The sequence below is a fragment of the Canis aureus genome, chromosome 4, assembly GCF_053574225.1.
Source record: "Canis aureus isolate CA01 chromosome 4, VMU_Caureus_v.1.0, whole genome shotgun sequence".
Taxonomy (NCBI): Eukaryota; Metazoa; Chordata; class Mammalia; order Carnivora; family Canidae; genus Canis; species Canis aureus.
Window position 1 is genome coordinate 10,545,923 of NC_135614.1, and position 19,518 is coordinate 10,565,440.

Consider the following 19,518-nt stretch of genomic DNA (forward strand, 5'->3'; position numbering starts at 1 on the left):
GCAGGGGGAAGCCAGAGCACTCCCCCCTCACACCCTTGGATCAACACCCCGAGGTCTTCCGGTTGGGCCGGTCAAGGACACAGTCCCTTTCTAGCCTTCCAAGCCACAAGAAACAATGTCCAGAGGCAGGAGAGGATGAAGCCCGGGGCCACCATCTTGGGAGAGAAGGTTCGGACCAGACGCTCCCACAGGCCTCATGAGTCTCAGCTTGCGGCCCCCGCGGGCTCGGGTCCTCAGGTCAGTAGCGAGAAGACAACTTCCTGCACTTGTACCTACTGGTCCATGCTGCAGACGCGCACCTGCCCACTCTGTGCGGCCATTACCGCACTGCCTCCTGGCCACATGGACCTCAGCTCGGGCCCGACAATTTCTTCCCGTTTTCTTTTCCTGTCTTTGACTTTCCCCGGCAAGCCTGCCCGCTCACATGCTTCCTCTTTCACGCTGCTTTCTGAAGCCAGAGTTTCTTCTCTCCCCCCGTAATCCGCCCCAGCAGGCTCTTGAGCTACTCCTGACTTTTCAGAATCTTTTTCTTCCTAGCTGAGTACCAGTAGCCCCCCCATTCCCACCCCCCCCCCACCACATACCCCAATCTCATCCACACTGCAGAGCAGCACAGCACCCCTCAGGCAGAGAGACCAGCTGGTGATCATAACTGCACACGATCCACGGGGCCCAGACAGAGGCCGCACAGGTGCTGAGGTCCATGGGAGGCCTGGCTCTGTGGTCTAAGGTCAGGACCTGTTCCAGCTACCGTGGGGGTCCTAAGTGCCACCCAGGACAGCATTTCTGCAGAAAAGCTTGTTCCAGGCTCCTAATAACCAACCCTAAAACTGATCTTTTGGAAAAGACACTTTCATAACCAGGAACTGCTTGCATTTGGATGACTCTTTCCATTAAATTTAAAACAATACCACATTTCCAAACAACATCATTTCTTTCTCAAAATTTGTTTTTTGCTAGGCCTCATATTTAAAGCAACAATGATGTCAATCTATGAAGATGAACCTTCTAAAGGGTTAATACCACGAAACCTATGAAAACCCAAGTGCTTAGGGACATACACATGTGGTCTTCACATCAGAGACCTGTCAGATGTGATGGTCCTTTGGCAGATCAGGGCTGTGCTGACATGTGTCCGTCCCCGAGGACAGCCTTGTTGTCACGAGTGTACAAGGGAAGCAAAGTGCCCTGGCTGGTGTGGGTCCCTCCAGGCCAGCAGATTGGGGGGGGGGGGGCGGGGGACGGGGGCAGGAGACTTCTGGATTCTGTGCTACTACCACGGCTGTGCTGTACTGTAGTGCTTCACTCAAATCCTCCCCGGGAAGGATGGCTTAAACAAATTGAAAGCCAGTCTGCGTAAAACAGAGCAGCCTCTTCCGGGAAAGCAGCCAAGAAGGGAAATAGAATGTATTTTAAATCAAAGGACAAAGCTCTCAGATTTATTTTAACCTCCTGGTTGATCTCAAATGGAATGTAATTTTACTATACTTAAGAGAAAAAAAAATCCCTAATATTTTTTCTCTAGAAGGTCATAATGCTATAACATGAAAGAGGAGACTGGGGCAAGGCTCGAGCTACAAACAAATATATCCATTTAATGACAATGACATGTAAATAATATTTTATTATTATTTGTCACTGAATAGCTGGTAGGAAAAGAAATTTTGCTCACCAATGAGAAACTGTCTCCTGGAATAAGAAATCGTACACAATTCATTTTTAAGAATGAAAAAAGAGGGAATTCAAAGAAGAGATTAAAAGTTCTTTAGTCACATAATGAAAAGAAAAACTCAGATGTTATAGGGTAACTACCCTTAATTTATTTAAAATTACTTGTGCCGTCAAAATAACTACAAAAATAACCACCCTGAAGCAATTATGATTTGCATTATGAGGTCCATACCTGGCTTGAAATCATGCAATCTTCACATATTTCTTTTCCAAATTTTAAATGGAAACTCTTCATTTTTCCTCTAAGTGACAATGTCTAATTATAATCGATCTAGTTTGTTGTACTTAGTCTCCACTGATCCCCTATTTCATCCCCAATATTAGTAGAAGTATCAAAGTGAACAGAACTGAAGCTGTTGCATTGGAAGTACAGGTGGAGAAAGAGGTAGTAGCCTATTAACCAGTGACCACAGGACAGCCACTTCACCCAGACCCAATCCCATACCATGCAATCACCCTGTAAAATATGTATTATTATTGCTCCATTTTACAGATTGGGAAAGTGTAAAATGATGGTACCACAACTCAAACCCAGGTCTCTCACTTCCCAACGCCGTGTTCCTTCTACTGTGGCCTACGACGCACTTTAAAGGAATTGAAGCAAGCACCAAAGGTAACTCCACAGGTCTGTGCAGGTCGCACTCCCCCTGACAAGCACCCTCTCACATGGCACAAGCCATGGCACGGCCTTCCCCAGGTGTGATGGAGCCTCTGAGTTGAAGCCATGTACTACTCTCTTGAATGCTGACATCCTATGTGGCTGGAGTCAGAAGGAACCAGGGAGGCTATTTCTCTATAAGTGTGGGAAAATCTTTTCATTAAAACTCCTAGCATCCAGCCACTGCTTATGAGTTTCCAGTGATGGAGGAATCATTGTTTCAAAGGGAGTCTGTTTCACCAGACAGCTGGAATTGTTGGCATAGGTTTCCTTATACAATAACAAAAACTGCCTGCAACTTCCACTCTCTGGAGTCTCAAATAAAAAGAAAAAAAATGAGACTTTAGCCTCTTTTGTATGGCGGCCTTCCAAATATTTGGACATCACGATTCCATTTTCCCCTTCTAAGCCGTTCTGTAAAAACATGCTGTTATTTTAAGTGCTCCTCATCAGATGCTGTTTCCGGCCCCCTCACCGTCTGAGTCACATCATCTGGACCTACTCTAGCTTATGAGCATCTGTGAAAACCCTGTGCCCAGAGCAGAACAGAGGAGTTCAGGTGTGGTGTGTCAGCATGAAGGGCACTAAATGACATCTGAATTATTTGCAATGCTCTATTTCTACTAATAGAGCACAAGACAATTCTACTTCTGGCTACTGACCTGATCTCTGTCTGCAGCTTTTTTTCTTACTTGTTGGAAGGTGGGGGGAAGGACATTAGAAGGTTTGTTTTTTTTTTAATGCTAGCTAGGGTGCAAGGAAACAGGCCACCTTGGGAGACAATCTGGTGACCGATATAAAAAATTCTTTAATACGTGCCTTCCCCCTGACCCTGCAGTTTCACTTTTAGGGATTTATTTCAAGGAAGTAATTAAGGGCATATAAAGATTTATCTCTTTACTAGAAACTTTCTATATGTCCTACTGCACAGGATAAGTTCAGGGAGCTTAGGTAACAGTACATTGATGTCATTAAAAATGCTGTATAGGGGGAACGCCTGGGTGGCTCAGCGGTTGAGCATCTGCCTTTGGCTCAGGGTGTGATCCCAGAATCCCGGGATCGAGTCCCACATCGGGCTCCCTGCATGGAGCTTGCTTCTCTCTCTGCCTGTGTCTCTGCCTCTCTCTCCATCTCTCATGAATAAATAAATAAAATCTTTTTAAAAAATGCTGTATAAAAAAATTAAAAAATAAAAAAATGAAAATAAAAAAATGCTGTATAGGAAGTATTCATGGACACGAGAAGGTGTTTATGATAGAATACCCCAGGAAGAAACGGGTGAAGTCCAGTGTGGTGCCTTATGTATAAAAATGTCGATGTAACCAGCTGGTAGAGGCTGCTTGTGGCCTGTCCTGAGCCATCCCAGGAGGGGGAAGGAGGATGGAGGCTTGAGGTGTCGCCCATGACAGGCTCGGAGAGAGCCCTGAGGTGCTATGCCCAGGAGAGGGGGCCTGTGGGGGTAGACTTCTCAGCTAACCCCCAAATCCTTAGCAGTGTTACGTGGTGGACTACTTGCATATTTTTTGTAAAGATTCATGAAAACATGAAAATCCCAGGAGCTGATTCAGAAATTGTGCCTAGGCCCCAGGCCTCCCATACCTGCGCTTGGCACATCTGGCTGCAGACACCACGTCATCTTAGTCACGTGGGTAAGTGCATCTGGATATATGCCCAAAACAAATCCAGAGGAACAGGCAGTGGCAGAGAACGGTGGGGACTTTGGGGTAGTAGAATTACACTTGAATACTTTCCTTATTTTTGCTGATCTGAGTTTCTAATTTTTCCACAATAACATACTGCTTGTTTTTAAAAAGATGCTTCTCCGAAGGATACTCAACCACTTATTTTCCTAATGACAACGCTGTGCAGAGCAGAGCCCTGGGCCTCAGGTCTGGGTCATGGCGAGCCACGCAGAGTGAGCTGTCCCATGGCTGTCACACAGTGCTCCCTGACCATGCGGCCTGCAGGGTGCCTGGCACAGAGAGATTACGGGGGAGGAGTGTTCAACCCTAAGCAACAACCCTGACGTGTGCTACCACATGTGTGAAAGCAGAGGACACTACACAGAGTGAAACACACCCATCGCAAAAGGACAAATACCGTATGATTCCACCTATGTGAGGTGTTGGGAGGAGTTGAGTTCATGGAGACAGAAGGAGAATGGTGGCCAGGGACCAGGCTAGGGGGAATGGGAGTCAGTGTTGAATAGAGACGAGTTTCAGGCTGGAAAATGAAAAAGTTCTGGGGATAGACGGGGGTGATGGTTGCACAACTGTGTGAATGTGCTTAATGCTACTCGACTGTATGCTTAAAAATGGTTAAAATGGTGAATCTTATGTTATGTGAATCTTACCATGATGTTTTAAAAAACACATACCATGCTGGAACCCAGTAAATCCCTGAGAAGGAGAAAGGTCAGGGGAGCATTTCTCCCGACTCTGCAGCAATGCTGAATAAATACACAAGTGGTTCATCTCATCTCTCTTCCGGCAGGTGGGAAGTAGAAAAGCTAAAACGTTTCCATTAGCATCAGCGGCAATTCACACTGGGATTTGGGTTCTATTACACACCTCGCCATTCCCGTGTCATTCATCTTTGTGTGAACGCGAGCCATTTCTGTTTGGAGAAATCAACTGTCTCGGGTAATGAAGCAGCAGCAGGCAGGGCCGCGGCGGGAGGAGACCCCGGGACAGATGGGGCCACCTCCCAGACAAGCCAGAATGTAATCAGGACTCTCCCCCTACCCGTGTCTCTCCCCCTTCCACGAGGTTGTAACGAACACCAGAATGACACCACGGTTTCAGAGAGGCAGAAAGAAAATCTCTCAAAGGAGACGTCAGCATCTGAAGGATGAGAGCTGCTTACGAAGAACGTGCCTCAGAGACAGGCCTCGGCCTTCCCACCCCTGGCCAACCTCTGCTTCTCCCTGTCCTGGATCATCGGCCATCCTGCCCCACTGGCCTCATCAGTCAGAGTGGCAGATGCCGAGGATGCAGGATGAGAGGATGCAGGAGGCACAATTACTAAGAGAGACTAATTTTTCAAGGCAGAGGACTTTTTCTGTATCCAGGGGGGAAAAAAGATTAAATTTGTCTCCATCAGGGTGCACCTGGGTGGCTCAGCACTTGAGCATCTGCCTTTAGCTCAGGTCTTGGTTTTGGGGTCCTGGGATCAAGTCCTGGATTGGGCTCCCCACAGGGGGCCTGCTTCTCCCTCTGCCTGTGTCTCTGCCTTTCTCTGTGTGTCTCTCATGAATAAATAAAATCTTTAAAAAAATTCATCTCCATCAGATAGATTTTAAGAAAACAAAAAAACAGACAATCAGCACCAAAAAAGAAACTTCAGTAGTTGATATGGAAGGAATCAGTCCTGGAATCTCAGGGCCAAAGGCCTTCCTTCCATTCCAGACCTGAACTCTGCGAGGAGGGAATCACTCCATTTCTGAGGCAGTGAGGTTGGTGATCCCAACCTCGGATGAGAGGCTGGAAGGCAGCAGAAAGACAGAGGTGAAACAACAGAATCTAGGGCTCTCAGAGTGAGAAAGTGTCTCTGTTTTACATAGAAGGGAAATGAAACTGCAAATAGACACGATTTTTCTAAGGCCAAATACCTGGGGGCAGCGCTAGGCCCTGAGGCCGGTGCCTGGCTCAGGATGCTGGCCTTGTCCTTAAGCCCTGTGGTTCTCGAGGACAGCTCTCACATCCCAGTTGCTGTGCGGCTGCTATTTAGAAATGGCAAAAACACTGGAAAGAGGACACGGGGTGTTGCTATCCAACGCATTCAGGAGTTCAAGAATCTTACAGCAACTCCTCAACCTCTAAAAAAATTGTGATAGAAGAACATGTCCACTTGAGAATACTGTGCACCCTCTCTGGTGCCAGTGGACTCCCTGCGAGTGCTGGGCAGTTAGCAGGACTCTCCCCATGAGCATGACCTCAGCCTCCTCTGCAAGGCACCAGGAAACCCACCCCAGGTGCAAAGGAAACACACTACTCCCTCCTTCCTTAGGCAACCGGAGGAGAACTATCTGACTTCTAAGCTGTCTGTGACCCAGACAAAGTGCAGATCTATGAAGGGAAACGGAGGATTCCCTGAGTGACCCTCGAGCCCAGGGAGCTTCCAAGGGAGAACCCCTGGCCAGCATGAGCTGGGTGAGGGCCAGCCTGCTTCACAACCGCACTCAGTCACCCTGATGACAGTGGGATCCGACTAAACAGAAGTAAAAGATGATGCTGACCAGATCTCTCACCCCAATTCCCCAACCTCCTTCTTGGATGGGCTTTAGACTGGAGAGCTTGCTGAGGAAATCACAGGTCTCTAAAAGGCAAACACTAGATTCAATTGTTTAAGGATTTAGCTGCTGCCGTTCACACACTGTGGTTCTGCCCCTGCCCAGAGCTCACAAAGCCCACTGGGGCTGTGCCCTGGCTCAGCATGTAGCATGCAGCTTGGTCTGTGCTCAAGCCCCTAGAATCTACAGCTGGGATGTACATGATTGAGCTTTCAACAGAAAATGAAGGCCAGGACTCCAGCCTCCAGGCCTCCCCTCTGCCACAGCCACTTCACTGGCATGCTTTATTGAAATTCCAGATTCTCCCCCAAAGTACAATGGGCTGGGACAGGAGATCTAGTTAAAAAAAATAATCTGGGCTTTTGTGGCCATGGTTGACTCAAGAGCAGTGATATCCGAACTGGGGCCACATGAGACACTCTTCAGGGATAAAGAAACAGTAGATATTTTCAAGTATTTTTCCTAATCCATTATAATATCCTATTGAAAATATGCCTTAGAATGCATCAATAGATTCGTAAGGTATTATGTGTTTAATTTATGAATATTTTAAGATATACAGAGGGAGAGTGAGCTATACTCAAAATATTTTTGCTAATAGGGTGTTTGGTCAAAAAAGTTGGAGCTGTTGCCTGGGGGCATCATTGCTATCTCTAATCTGGCTCCTACATCTGTCAGTGGGTTTCGTGGCCATGCTGAAAGACACCAGGCTCCTATATTCGGCTTCATGCTGCCTCCTCCCACCCATCTGTCTACAACTGCTAGATATCCAACACCTAGAACACAGGAAGCTACTGAGCTTCTGAGCAACCCACTTTACAAAGTGGAAAGTGCTATGAACAGTGGTTCCTTACAGACCACAACTCTGGTACTGCCCATCATTCTTGTGGAAAATATGTTTCTTAACCATGGCAAAATAACTTCTAAAGGGAAAATTCATGTGTATGCTGATTTAGTGAGAAAAAAAGGTCACAACAAAAACAGATGACATCCTCTGGCAAAATAAAAGGACATAGTGCCTTCATCAAAAGTTATTAGTAGTAACTCAAAAAAAGAGGAAAATCAGTACATTCCTATCTCTGAAGGAAATTACTGTGTAACAGCTAGAAACATGAAAGCCAAGCCAGGGTCACTATCACATTGAATGGATTTTAACTAGAGTATGACTCTTAATAGTAACATCTAGTATATGCCCTGAAGATGGCTTCCCCCTCCCTCTCCATATATGTCTTAAAATCCACTAGAACACTCTTTTTTTTAAACAGAAGACAACCCACAGGAAGTCTCTCATTAATCCACACAGTAGAAGCATATCCTATTATTATAATAAAGAAATGCTTATTAGCTAAGTATTCCATTCAGATGCTCCCCACTGCGTGGGTAATGCCTATTTTACATAGGAAGGAACTGTGGCTCACGCTGCTGACTCATCTAGGAGTTGGGAAAGAAGAGAGGGGGCCGCCCTAATAGATATATCTAATGCGCGTGCACACACACACATTTCACATCTAGTGTAACTGGGACAATGGGAAGGGTGTAGACAAAGGAGGGTCTGTATTCCCTGGGGTGATGCTTATCCAACCTCAGTAAGAAACATCAATATACAGACTCTTCATCATCATCAAAGTAAAAATGTCACGGACTAACTTCTGGTTTCTAGTGTATAAAGAGCTTGGAAGTTATCATTCCATTCTAATAATAAAGCAAAACACTGAACAAGGCAAAACATCAACTCTTCTTAGCTTGCTCAGAGAAGTGAGATCATAGAACATGCTGCTACTCCAAAAACTGGAGAGACCAACAGGTGAGTACAGGGAATCACAGCAGAAACCTCTAGGGGAACGTTGTCTGGGGAATGAAAACCAAACTGTAGTGGATGAACAGCTGGAGGTCACCACAGACAAGGCTGAGAAATAAAAACTCCAGGGGCCTCAGCCATAGGTGGGCCCCCACACCTCTGTAAGTTTTACCACCAGGAGCTTAACTAGGTTTCTCATAGTGAATAGTGGGAGACAGATCCCTTCATGTTTCCCATAGAACAGGAGAGGAGAAAGAATCATTTTGAAATATGCCAGAGCATTCTGTTCTTAACAAGGCCTGCCCTCAAGAGAAATTGTTTTACCACAGCTAACCTATTGGGAGTTTATCAGAGCCTAATCAACCTGGAAAAAGGAGAATACTCATTTCATTTTTTTTTCTTTTTTTAATTTATTTTTTATTGGTGTTCAATTTACTAACATACAGAATAACACCCAGTGCCCGTCACCCATTCACTCCCACCCCCCGCCCTCCTCCCCTTCTACCACCCCTAGTTCGTTTCCCAGAGTTAGCAGTCTTTACGTTCTGTCTCCCTTTCTGATATTTCCCACACATTTTTTCTCCCTTCCCTTATATTCCCTTTCACTATTATTTATATTCCCCAAATGAATGAGAATACTCATTTCAAATCACCTCTAGCCACACTGTCCCACCTATTTGATAGAGAAACTGAGGAGTATTTGTGAAGTTGACAGCCCAGGGGTGCAGATCTATCCTATGACTATAGAATGTGTCCCCTACCCCTCTAGACCTTATCATCATGTCACTAAAGGCCTATTTACTGGAGTTCCTTTTACCCAGCACATCATATCTAGTGCTGAAGAAATACAAAGCATACTAAAAAGCAAAAAAACATAGTTTGAAGAAACAAAGCAAGCGTCAAAACAGACTCCGATATGGTAGGGATGCCAGAATTATACCAGGAATTTAAAACAAGTATGATTAATATATTAAAAGTTCTAATGGAAAAAGTAGACAACATGGAAGGACAAATGAATACTGTAAACAGAGAGAGAAAATTCTTGTAAAAAAATCATAAACAATTATTGGAGATCAAAACACTGCCACAGAAATGAAGAATGGCTCTGATAGACTCATCAGTAAAGCTGATGGAAGAATCTTTGAGCTTGAGAATAAGATAGCAGAAGCTTCCAAATTGAAAAGCAAACATTAAAAAAAACTGAAAAGAAATCAGAACAGAGTATCCAAGAAATGTTGGGCAACTACCAACAGTGTACAAACATGTGTAATGGGAATACCAGAATGAGAAGAAAGAAAGACAGGAATAAAAGAAGTATTTGAAGTGATAATGACTGATCATTTCCTTAAATTAAAGTCAGACACCAAAACACAGCTCCAGGGAGCTTAGAGGGCACCAAGCAGGATAAAGAACAAAGACTAACAAACAAACAAAAAGCACAAACTATACCTAGACATAGCACATTCAAAGTGTAGAAAATTAGTGATTTTTTTTTTAATCTTAAAAGAAGAGTTGGGGGGGGGGACAGCTTTACAGAAACAAAGATTAGAATTCCATCCAACTTCTCATAAACCATGCAAGCAAGAAGAGAGTAGAATGAAATATCTAAAGTGCTGAAAGAAAAAAATTGCCAACCTAGAATTCTTTATCCTGTGAAAATAATCTTCAAAAGTGAAGGAGAAATAAAATAAAGACTTTCTCAGACAACAAAAATCGAAGCAATATGTTGCCAGTAGACCTGCCTTGCAAGAAATATTAGAAGACGCTTTTCAGACAGAAGGAAAATTATATAGGGCAGAAATTCAGAACTCCATAATCAAAGTAAGAACATCAGATAAGGAAAAAGTGATGGTAAAATGACAACTTTAGTTTTCTTATTCTTAATTTATCTGATAGATAACCGTTTATTCAAAAGAATAATAGCAACAATGGATTTGATTATATATGCTTATATATATGTATATACACACATACATGTGAAATAATAACAGTGATGATACAGGAACGGAAGGGAAGAATTCTTAATATTTTGTTATAAAAAACACTAAGTATGAAGCAGGCTAGTGCTATTTGAAATTAGACTTACATTAGTTGTAAATACATATTGCAAACTCTAAGGCAACCACTAAAACTAAGGAAAAAAAATAGGAGAGAAAAATGGATTCATGTAGAATGCTTAATGAAAGCTAAAGAAGGCAGAAAAAAGTGTGGAAGATAAAAATAACAGAACAAGAAGAAAAGAGTAGCAAATATGGTAAATATTAATACAACTAGATTGATAACCACTCTAAATGGCAATGGTTTCAATACACCAATTAAAAGATAGAGATTGTCAGAGTAGATAGAAACAAGACCCAACTGACTGTATGTTATCTATATAGGAAATCCACTTCCAAAACAGAAAGCACTGAGCCCAGATGGGTTCACTAGTGAATTCTACCAAGCATTTAAGGAACAAACCACATTAATTCCCTATAATCTCCTTCAAAAGATAGAAGCTGAAGGAATACTTTCTAACTTATTCTATGAAGTCAGCATCATCCTAGTAACAAAACCAGAGGACATTCCAAGAAAACAAATCAATATCTCTTATGAAAATAGATGCAAAAATCAAAATATTAGCTAATTAAGTACAACAAAGTATAAAAAGAATTATATACCATGACCAAGTAGGATTTATCTTAGGTATCCAAGGCTAGTTCAACATGTGAAAATCAATATAATCAATTGACAAAATCCAACTCATTCATGATAAAAATTGTCAGCAAACTTGGAGTGGAAGGGAAACTTCTTCAACTCGATAAAGAACATCTGCAAAATCCTAGAGCTAACTATACTTAATGCTGAGACACTAGAAGCTCTCCTGCTAGATCAGAAATATGGCAAGGATGTCACCACTTTCCAACATCATACTAGAAGTCTCAGCTAATGCAATAAGGAAACAAAAAAATATAATATAGATTAAGAAGGAAGATGTTTGCAGTTGATATGACTATGTAAAAAATCTGAAAGAATCAAAAACTCCTAGAACTAATAAGTAATTACAGCAAGGTTGTAGGATACAGGGTTAATATACAAAAGTCAATTGTTTTCTTATACATGAATAATGAACAAGCGGAATTTGAAATTAAAAACAAAATACCATATACTTTAGTGCCTCCCCAAATATAAATCTAACAAAACAGGCACAAAATTCATACGAGCAAATTGTAAAACTTATGATAAAAATTTTTTAAAAACTAGGTAAAAGGAGAGAGATTCCACGTTCACAAGAGGAAGACTCAATATCGTCAAGATGTCCATCCATCCTTACCAACTTGACCTAGAAGTTTGACACAAATGAAAATCCCAGCACGTTATTTTGTATCAACAGATTCTAAAGTTTATATGAAAGGCAACAAACAAACAGAATAAGGAACACAACATTAAAGAGAAAGAACAAAGTTGGAGGACCAACATTATCCGAATTCAAGAATTACTATAAAGTAATCAAGATAATGTGGTATTGGGAAGAGAATAGGCTAACAGATCAATGGAACATAATAGAGTCCAGAAATGGATCCACATAAATACAGTCAACTGATTTTTGACAAAGGTGCAAAAGCAACACGATGGGGTAAAGACAGTCTTTCCAACAAATGGTGCTGCAACAACTGGAAAACCACATTCAATCAATCTAGACACAGAACTTACACCCTTCGCAAAAATTAACTCAAAATGGATCACAAACCTATATATAAAAGCAAATTATAAGACACTTGAAACGTAATATAGGAAAAAAAAACTTAGGTGATCTTGGGTAGGGCAATTACTTTTTAGGTATAATATCAAAGCCAAGATCCATGAAAGAACTGATAAACTTCATTAAAATTAAAATTTCTGTTTTGGGAAAGATACTGTCAAGAAAATGAGAAGACGGGATCCCTGGGTGGCGCAGCGGTTTGGCGCCTGCCTTTGGCCCAGGGCGTGATCCTGGAGACCCAGGATGGAATCCCACATCAGGCTCCTGGTGCATGGAGCCTGCTTCTCCCTCTGCCTATGTCTCTGCCTCTCTCTCTCTCTCTCTCTCTGTGACTATCATAAAAAAAAAAAAATTAAAAAAAAAAAAGAAAGAAAATGAGAAGACAAAGATGGAGAGAAAATATCTGCAAATGAATATCTGATGGAGGACTGTTATCCAAAATCTATAAAAATGCTTAAAATTCAGTAAGAAAATGAGCAACCCACTTAAAAAAATGGGTGGAAGACCTGAACAGATACCTCCCCATAGGAGATAAACAGAGGGTAAATAAACATATCAAAAGAAACTCAATATTATACATTATTAGGGAAATGCAAACTTGAGCAATGAGATTTCCACTTCCCACCTATTATAATAGCCCAAACTGAAAACACTGACAACACCAAATGCCTGCTGAGGACGTGGAGAAACAGGAACTGTCATTCATCGCTAGTGGGAATGCAAAATGGTACAACTACTTTGGAAGAGTTTGGTAGCTTCTCCCAACACTACACATACTCTTACTATATGATCCAACAGTCTTATTCCTTGGCATTTACCCAAATGAACTGAAAATGTATTATCTACAAAAAAAACCTGCACACAGATGTTTATAGCAGTTTTATTTACAACTACCAAAGCTGAGAAGTAACCACAATGTCTCGCAGTAGGTGAATGGATAAGCTGTGGTCCATTCAGACAACAGAATATTATTCAGTGATAAGAACAAATATACTATTAAGCCATGAAGAGACATGGAGGAGCCTTCAATACACATTACCAAGTGAAAGAAGCTAACCTGAAAGGGCAACATACTGTATGATTCTAATAGGAAAAAGATGAGTGGTTTCAGGGATTGGGAGGAGAGGGGAACGGAAGAGTTGGAAAACAGAGGATGCTTAGGGCAGTGAAACTATTCCGTAGGATACTGTAACAGTGGATTTATGTCCCCATAGATTTGTTAAAACCACCAAGAGTGAAGACTAATAAAAGCAATGGACTTTGGATGATTGTGATGTGTCCCTGTTGGTACCCTGATTGTAGCAATGTATCACTCTGGTGGGATATGTTGTCAGTGGGGGTGGTATGCATGTGTAGGGGCAGGAAGTATATAGGAATCTCTGTACTTTACGCACAATTTTGCTATGAACCTAGAATCACTCTAAAAAACAGCCTTTTAAAAAAATTTGTGAATCGATATACTATCCTGTATTTTCTATTTTATTCTATTTTTTTTTCTTTCAACAAATTTTGGGCATTTCCTAGTACACTTATTTCACCACCCACTAATGGGCTTGAAGGAAGACCACAACACATTGCCATAGAGCGGTGTCTCCAGCAGCCCTATGAAATCCATGTTCTACCCCGCAGGCTCCACAGGCTCTACAGGTCACATTCAGCTCTACAGTTTCTGAGCAAGAGGACTTCCCAGCCACTAGCCACCAGCCACCAGCCCAAGGCTGGATGGGTCCCCAGGGGCTGCTGTGGTACCTGGAGGGAGGGTCTCCATGCTTTGTGCTTTCTCATCCCCGTTGCTGTGATGAAGGTCTTTCTTTTTAATTGGGTCAATTTCATTCCAGTCCTCCTACGGGGAACAAAGACACCAAATGAGTTGATCAGTTTTTCAAGCACACCTGCGTTCACCAGTTCAATAAACAGTAAGTGTTAGGATGCCAGTGGACCCCGGGGATGCAAAGGATGAGGGAGAGAGAATTCTCATCTCCAGGACTGCATCCTAGAAGTTCTCAAAGGGTGGAGATTTGAGGAGAGAAAAGTATGGGAGTGACTTTTTCCAGTGAAGGATTTCCACGTCCCTCTTCATTTTATATTTGCATTGTGTATCTATGGGAAGGAAATACTCGAGGCAAATCCCAGGTCTCTGTGGATCCGCGAAGGTAGGGAAGGGAGATGGGGGAAAGTAGATTAAATAACTCAGTAGGGGTTAAATTAAAGCCATTAAAATCAGGGTAGCTCTCCAGACATCTTAGATAGTTTAAGGACACCCTAGGACCCCATTCTCCCTCCGGGCCCCTTGGAGCCCTCCCTTGAGGTTGCTAAATGATTTAATTCCGCTGAATAACAGTGGACAGAGGAGGAAGGACCAGCCAAGCTTTTCCTAGGGCTAACTCTAATAACACTGCCAATGGAACAGAGCTGTAAATTAAGGGTTTAATGTGAAACCAGAATAAGATATAAGTTCTGGCAGAATTTATTCAGCTCATCTGCACAAACAATTTAATCCATCAACATTAAATCAAACTAAAAAACATCTCCATGACCACAGAGCTAAATATATTTTTCAACCACTTGGAATCTGATTTCTGCGAATCAAATAAGAAAGGCTTCTGTATATAACCCAGATCAGAAATGTCCCATGGCTAGTCATTTTCCTACACAGACTTGTGTGAGCCAAGCATTGCCGACTGGCCATTCTCCTGAGCAGATGCTGCCGGGATGATCCGCACGCAGCATTAAGCCCTTCCTCAGGGAGACCCGACCAGTTCCGCGCAGGTCTGTCCAGCTAGCATTCCTCCAGACCAGCGTGGGCTGTGCGCTGTGCAAAAGCTGTCCACTGGAGACATTTTGGCTCTTCCATATGTAAAGTGAGATCTGCAAGGAGGGCAACCCTCGGGGGCTGGGCCAAATCATACATTTTTCCCAAATGTGACTTGCTTTGCCAATAATCTGCATTTTTACTCAAACGGTATGGTAATTAAAGAGCAATCATGCCTAAGCTTCCTCCCTCTTGAGGCCACCTTTTCCTTCAGCTGCTTCTTCAGTGATACAGTTAGGTTTAAACCAGCAGGGTCAACATGGAAATGACAGGTCGAGGCACCCAGGAGGATGACCCCACTGCAGAAACAGTAGTCTGGTGAGGAACCCTCTGGCACCTTGGAGGTCTTTGTCCCACCCAGCTGTGATAATGGCCTCAGTCCTCCAAGCGCCCCAAGTCCTGGGACTTTTGAAGATTTTTATCCTGCATTTTAACAAATGTATTAAAATGCATCTGTATCCCCATTCAAGTATTTTTTGCTGCAAAAAAAAAAAAATTTCCAAAGGTATTTATAATTTGGCTTTTGAGATTATTTGGTTAAAAATAAACTTCCGGTTTACTATTGGCAATGATTTCACAGCAAGTTTGGCAAAAGCATGAGAGGGAGAGACTAACCTACTACTGCCTTTACAATATATGGAAACGTGTGAATACTAATTCGGTAAGTAATAAAGTAACCAGAGTCATGCTGTGCAGGCTTTTAATTAAGCATTATTAATTTTTATTTTGCAGCTTGCTTGTAGCATTTTGTGGCTAATAACTTTTTTCTCCACAGGCATTATACTGGTTAACGGATCAAACCATTTAACCTTGTACTTGAATAAAATCAAAAGTGAAAGTTGCTGGTGGGGCCGGAGCCTTACTTTCTATGTGTAAGAACCACGGCATTCGCTGTACTGTTGACAAAATCAACACTGAAGTAGGCCAACCGTCCATGTTTTCTCAGAAAATAAATGCCTCTTTCTTCCCACAGGCAAGACTGAGTAGTCCACAGGCAACATTCCTTAACCCTGCTCCCCACCCCAGTCCACGAAGCCCACCACAAAACTAAAGTGGGAGATGAGAGTGTGCTGAATGACAAAGTCCCAAGCAGGTGAAATAAAGCTAAGTGCCGTTTATGAACACCTACCATGTGCCACGTGTTGCACACAGATACCTCCCATCCCTGCAACAGCCACCCTGGCAGTTTATAATTCCTATTTCACAATGGGGACGTGGAAGACCAGCAAGCCTAAGCAATTTGCCCACACAGGTCAAAGAAAAAAGTAAGAAGCTTAAAGGTGGCTTTTCCTAAATCAGGACTCAGGCTAAACCAAGTTACAAAAGCCCAATTATCACAAAATCATAAAAATCCAAGGATACGTTTCTAGGAGGTCATTCACGAAGGACTCTCTTATTCTGGACTCCCAAGTCAAGAACTGCAAATTACCATGGTAACTACCTTCTCCTAGAGGAAAATGAGGAGCAGGAGGAGGAAAAGGAGGAACTGCCTAAGCTACTAATAGGGAGCGTTCAGGAGATGCCAAGCTCCCCTCTAAACACTGTGCACACACTGATCTTCCTTACAGTACTCTAACTAGCCCCATTTTACAGATGAGGAAGTTGAGGCACTGAAAGCTAAAGTAGCACAAAGGTCACAACGAGGCTACAATCGAACCCCAGGGGGTTTAGTATTGACTCCACGGTCTCCATCATTCTATGCACTGCCCTTAGATAAGAGAGCTTCCCCTTCTACCAGCAAGATAGACACAGTAAAGCAAAACAAGGTATTAACTATTCATCTCAGAGTATGTCTGAGCACCATAAATTCTTGATCGTTCACGATCATTGATTGGATTTGCTGCCTGAGACAGCCAGTGCCCATGAACGACCCACCACCTGTCAACAGCTCACCCTTCCAGACACCTGTCATGTTCTACTCTCTTCCTGAAACCCTGACCTGTGGCCTTCGCTGGGTGGAAGAAAGTCCCCAGAGACATGGTGGGGACCTGGCAGCTTCACCTCGGCTGAGTGTGTCCACTGGGGTGCAGACAAGCATCCAACAATGATGGCACCGCGCCACTGAATACTGGCACACCTTGAAGACTGTGGGGGCAGGGCACACTGGCAGCAGTGCCAGGAAGGCTCCAAGAAGCCTATGTATGAGAATTGACAGCTTAGTAGAGATCTGAGGGGGTCAAGAATTAACCTGGCAAGGAGAAATGATGGGCATGAGGGAGAGGAGGGTTGTGGTGGAGAGAACACCATGAAAGACAGGAAACAAGAAGATGTGGAAGTGGCAAGATACGGAGACTTGAGACTTGTGTTCCAGAAACATCACTCTGGCTGTAGTGTAGGCAGCAGAGGGAGGGGATAGAGGAGAGGCCAGGGGGCCATGAGGGCAATGCAGCAAGGGATGGTGGTGAGCTGGCTCACGTCCGGGTCTTGGAGATGCAGAGAGGAGGTCGGCACAGCCATGGGGTGATGGCTGGAAGAGAGGAGCAAGGAAGAAAGGAAAGGATCAGAGATGGAGGCTTCCAACCTGGACATTTCAGACAGGCGGGGCATTCACCACTAAGGAATACGACGACGCTGTGTGGGTGCGGTAATGAATGGTGCTGGGAAATAAAGACAGCTCTGTTTGGGAAATGTTGGGGTTACTGCGAGATACCGAGAGCAGGTGGCTGGCAAACATGGGAGACATGTGGCTGGAGTTCTGGAAAGGCAGGATGAGCATGTGAGAGCACCCTGGGAGGGCAGGAGCTGAGTGAGAATGGGTCCTGGGCCAGTGGGAGATACCAATACTTGAGGGGCATGTTGGGAAGAGTCTCGGCCCGGGAGCTGGAGCCTCGGGTTCTAGCACAGGAGTCTGAGGAAGTCACCAGCCTCTCTCTCCCCATGGGGGGCCCTGGGCTGAAAGGGCCCTGGGACCAGTCCCATGGTCCCTGCTTGCCCAAGCATTCCTGGGGACCAGATACACCCAGCACTTTTTTATCCTTTCTACCTATCTTCCATATGCTTGGTATCTGAAAGCACTTCAGGGCAGGGCATACCTTTGAGGGCAGAAGGGCTTTGTCACATCTCTGGCGTATCCCCGTGGCACCAAGTATGCTGCTGGTCGCACGTCAGATGCATAATAATAAACAGAGTTGAAAAAAGCTCTCACACTACTTACTCAGATTGATTTGACTGGCTTCGCCCACTTTGCAGTGGAAGCTTTTCATTACAACAACCCCCTGCCATACATCTACATACATTACGAGGCTTATTTACGCCCGTGGAGGCTCCTTTCAAACGGGAAACGTGCAGAATGTAAATAGATGGAGAAGCCTCTGGTGCCCAGGACCCACTGACAGCCGGGATGCGCTACCAACTGATCTGTTTTCTCCCAGTTGAGAGAAAACGATGCGGTGACAGACAGGTCCTCTTTTTAGTGACAAGGATAAACTGCTGAGATTAGAGGAGTCATGATGAGGTTTGATGCTGGGTCAGAAGTTGCAGAGAATTCAAAGCCCAGGATCTGGTAAGCCTGCTTTTATTCCTGGGCTGCAGCCCCATCCTTGCATTGTCTCTCCCACCCTCTGAGGAGGGCTGCTGACACCAAATGCATAATGAGTAACCCACTGAGGGCCAATGCTGCTGGCAAATGTAGACCAGGGAGGGCTCAGTGCTTCTGGCCCAACACTGGATTGTGTCAGGGAAGTTTAAACAGAGGTCTGCCAACACCCATCACCCATCGTGGAGCAGGGGGTGTGCTGTTCCCCGCGCCCCTGGACTTTATCATTTTGACCACACTGCAGGAAAGCCCTGGAGAGCCTCACCTACGGCATGAGATGGTCTCATCCCTGTTAAACATTTGAGTCAGATAATGCAAACTCAATTTCCTGTCCTCCTACTTACTAACTGACCTGAGCTCACAGCTGTTATTATTCGTATTTGAATTGGTTGAGTTTTCATAGAGTCTTTAGAAGCTCGAGATATGCACTTTGCCCACATTGTTCTTACAAATGTGTACAACGGAAGCAGTCTATTACCTGAAGCACAAATGGAATTAAATCAGGCCGGGAGTGAAATCAGATGGAAACAAATGACTGAGTGATATCTATTTATCTACCGTAATTAGAGAGTACAAAAGCCAAAATTCATCCTATTTCCAAGAAGATAAAAGAACAATGAGTTTTAATAAAATGACATTATTTTCAGAAATAGTAAAATCCAGTAGGTTGGTTTATTGAGTAGTTATGAAAATTAATTTAGTGTAAATATAGCTTTACTTATTAAAAGAGTATTACCCATATTCCCAATATGCTTTGCCTCCATTTCAAAATAAGAAGAAGTAAGTAACAAGTGGACTTGACTTTTGCCAGAAACAGCCGACAGTGGCTAAGAGGTGTGGAGGCAGAAAGGCCAGTGGGGGGTTGGAGGAGAGATGCAGAGAGGGTCAGCTGGTTTTTGAGAGCAGCCTTTTACATAGGAATAGATTGTCATCAGCTTATTCAGGGCCCTA

General features: G+C 43.6%; 1 protein-coding gene across 3 annotated transcripts in view; it reads right to left on the minus strand.

The window, feature by feature from the left end:
- Positions 1 to 19,518, minus strand: part of GALNT2 (polypeptide N-acetylgalactosaminyltransferase 2) — a 190,213-nt gene that overhangs the window by 75,872 nt on the left and 94,823 nt on the right. For all 3 annotated transcript variants that reach the window (XM_077894546.1, XM_077894547.1, XM_077894548.1), the window contains exon 2: positions 13,970 to 14,063. In XM_077894546.1, coding sequence (XP_077750672.1) covers positions 13,970 to 14,063 — 94 coding nt within the window. The remainder of the gene's footprint in view (positions 1 to 13,969; positions 14,064 to 19,518) is intronic.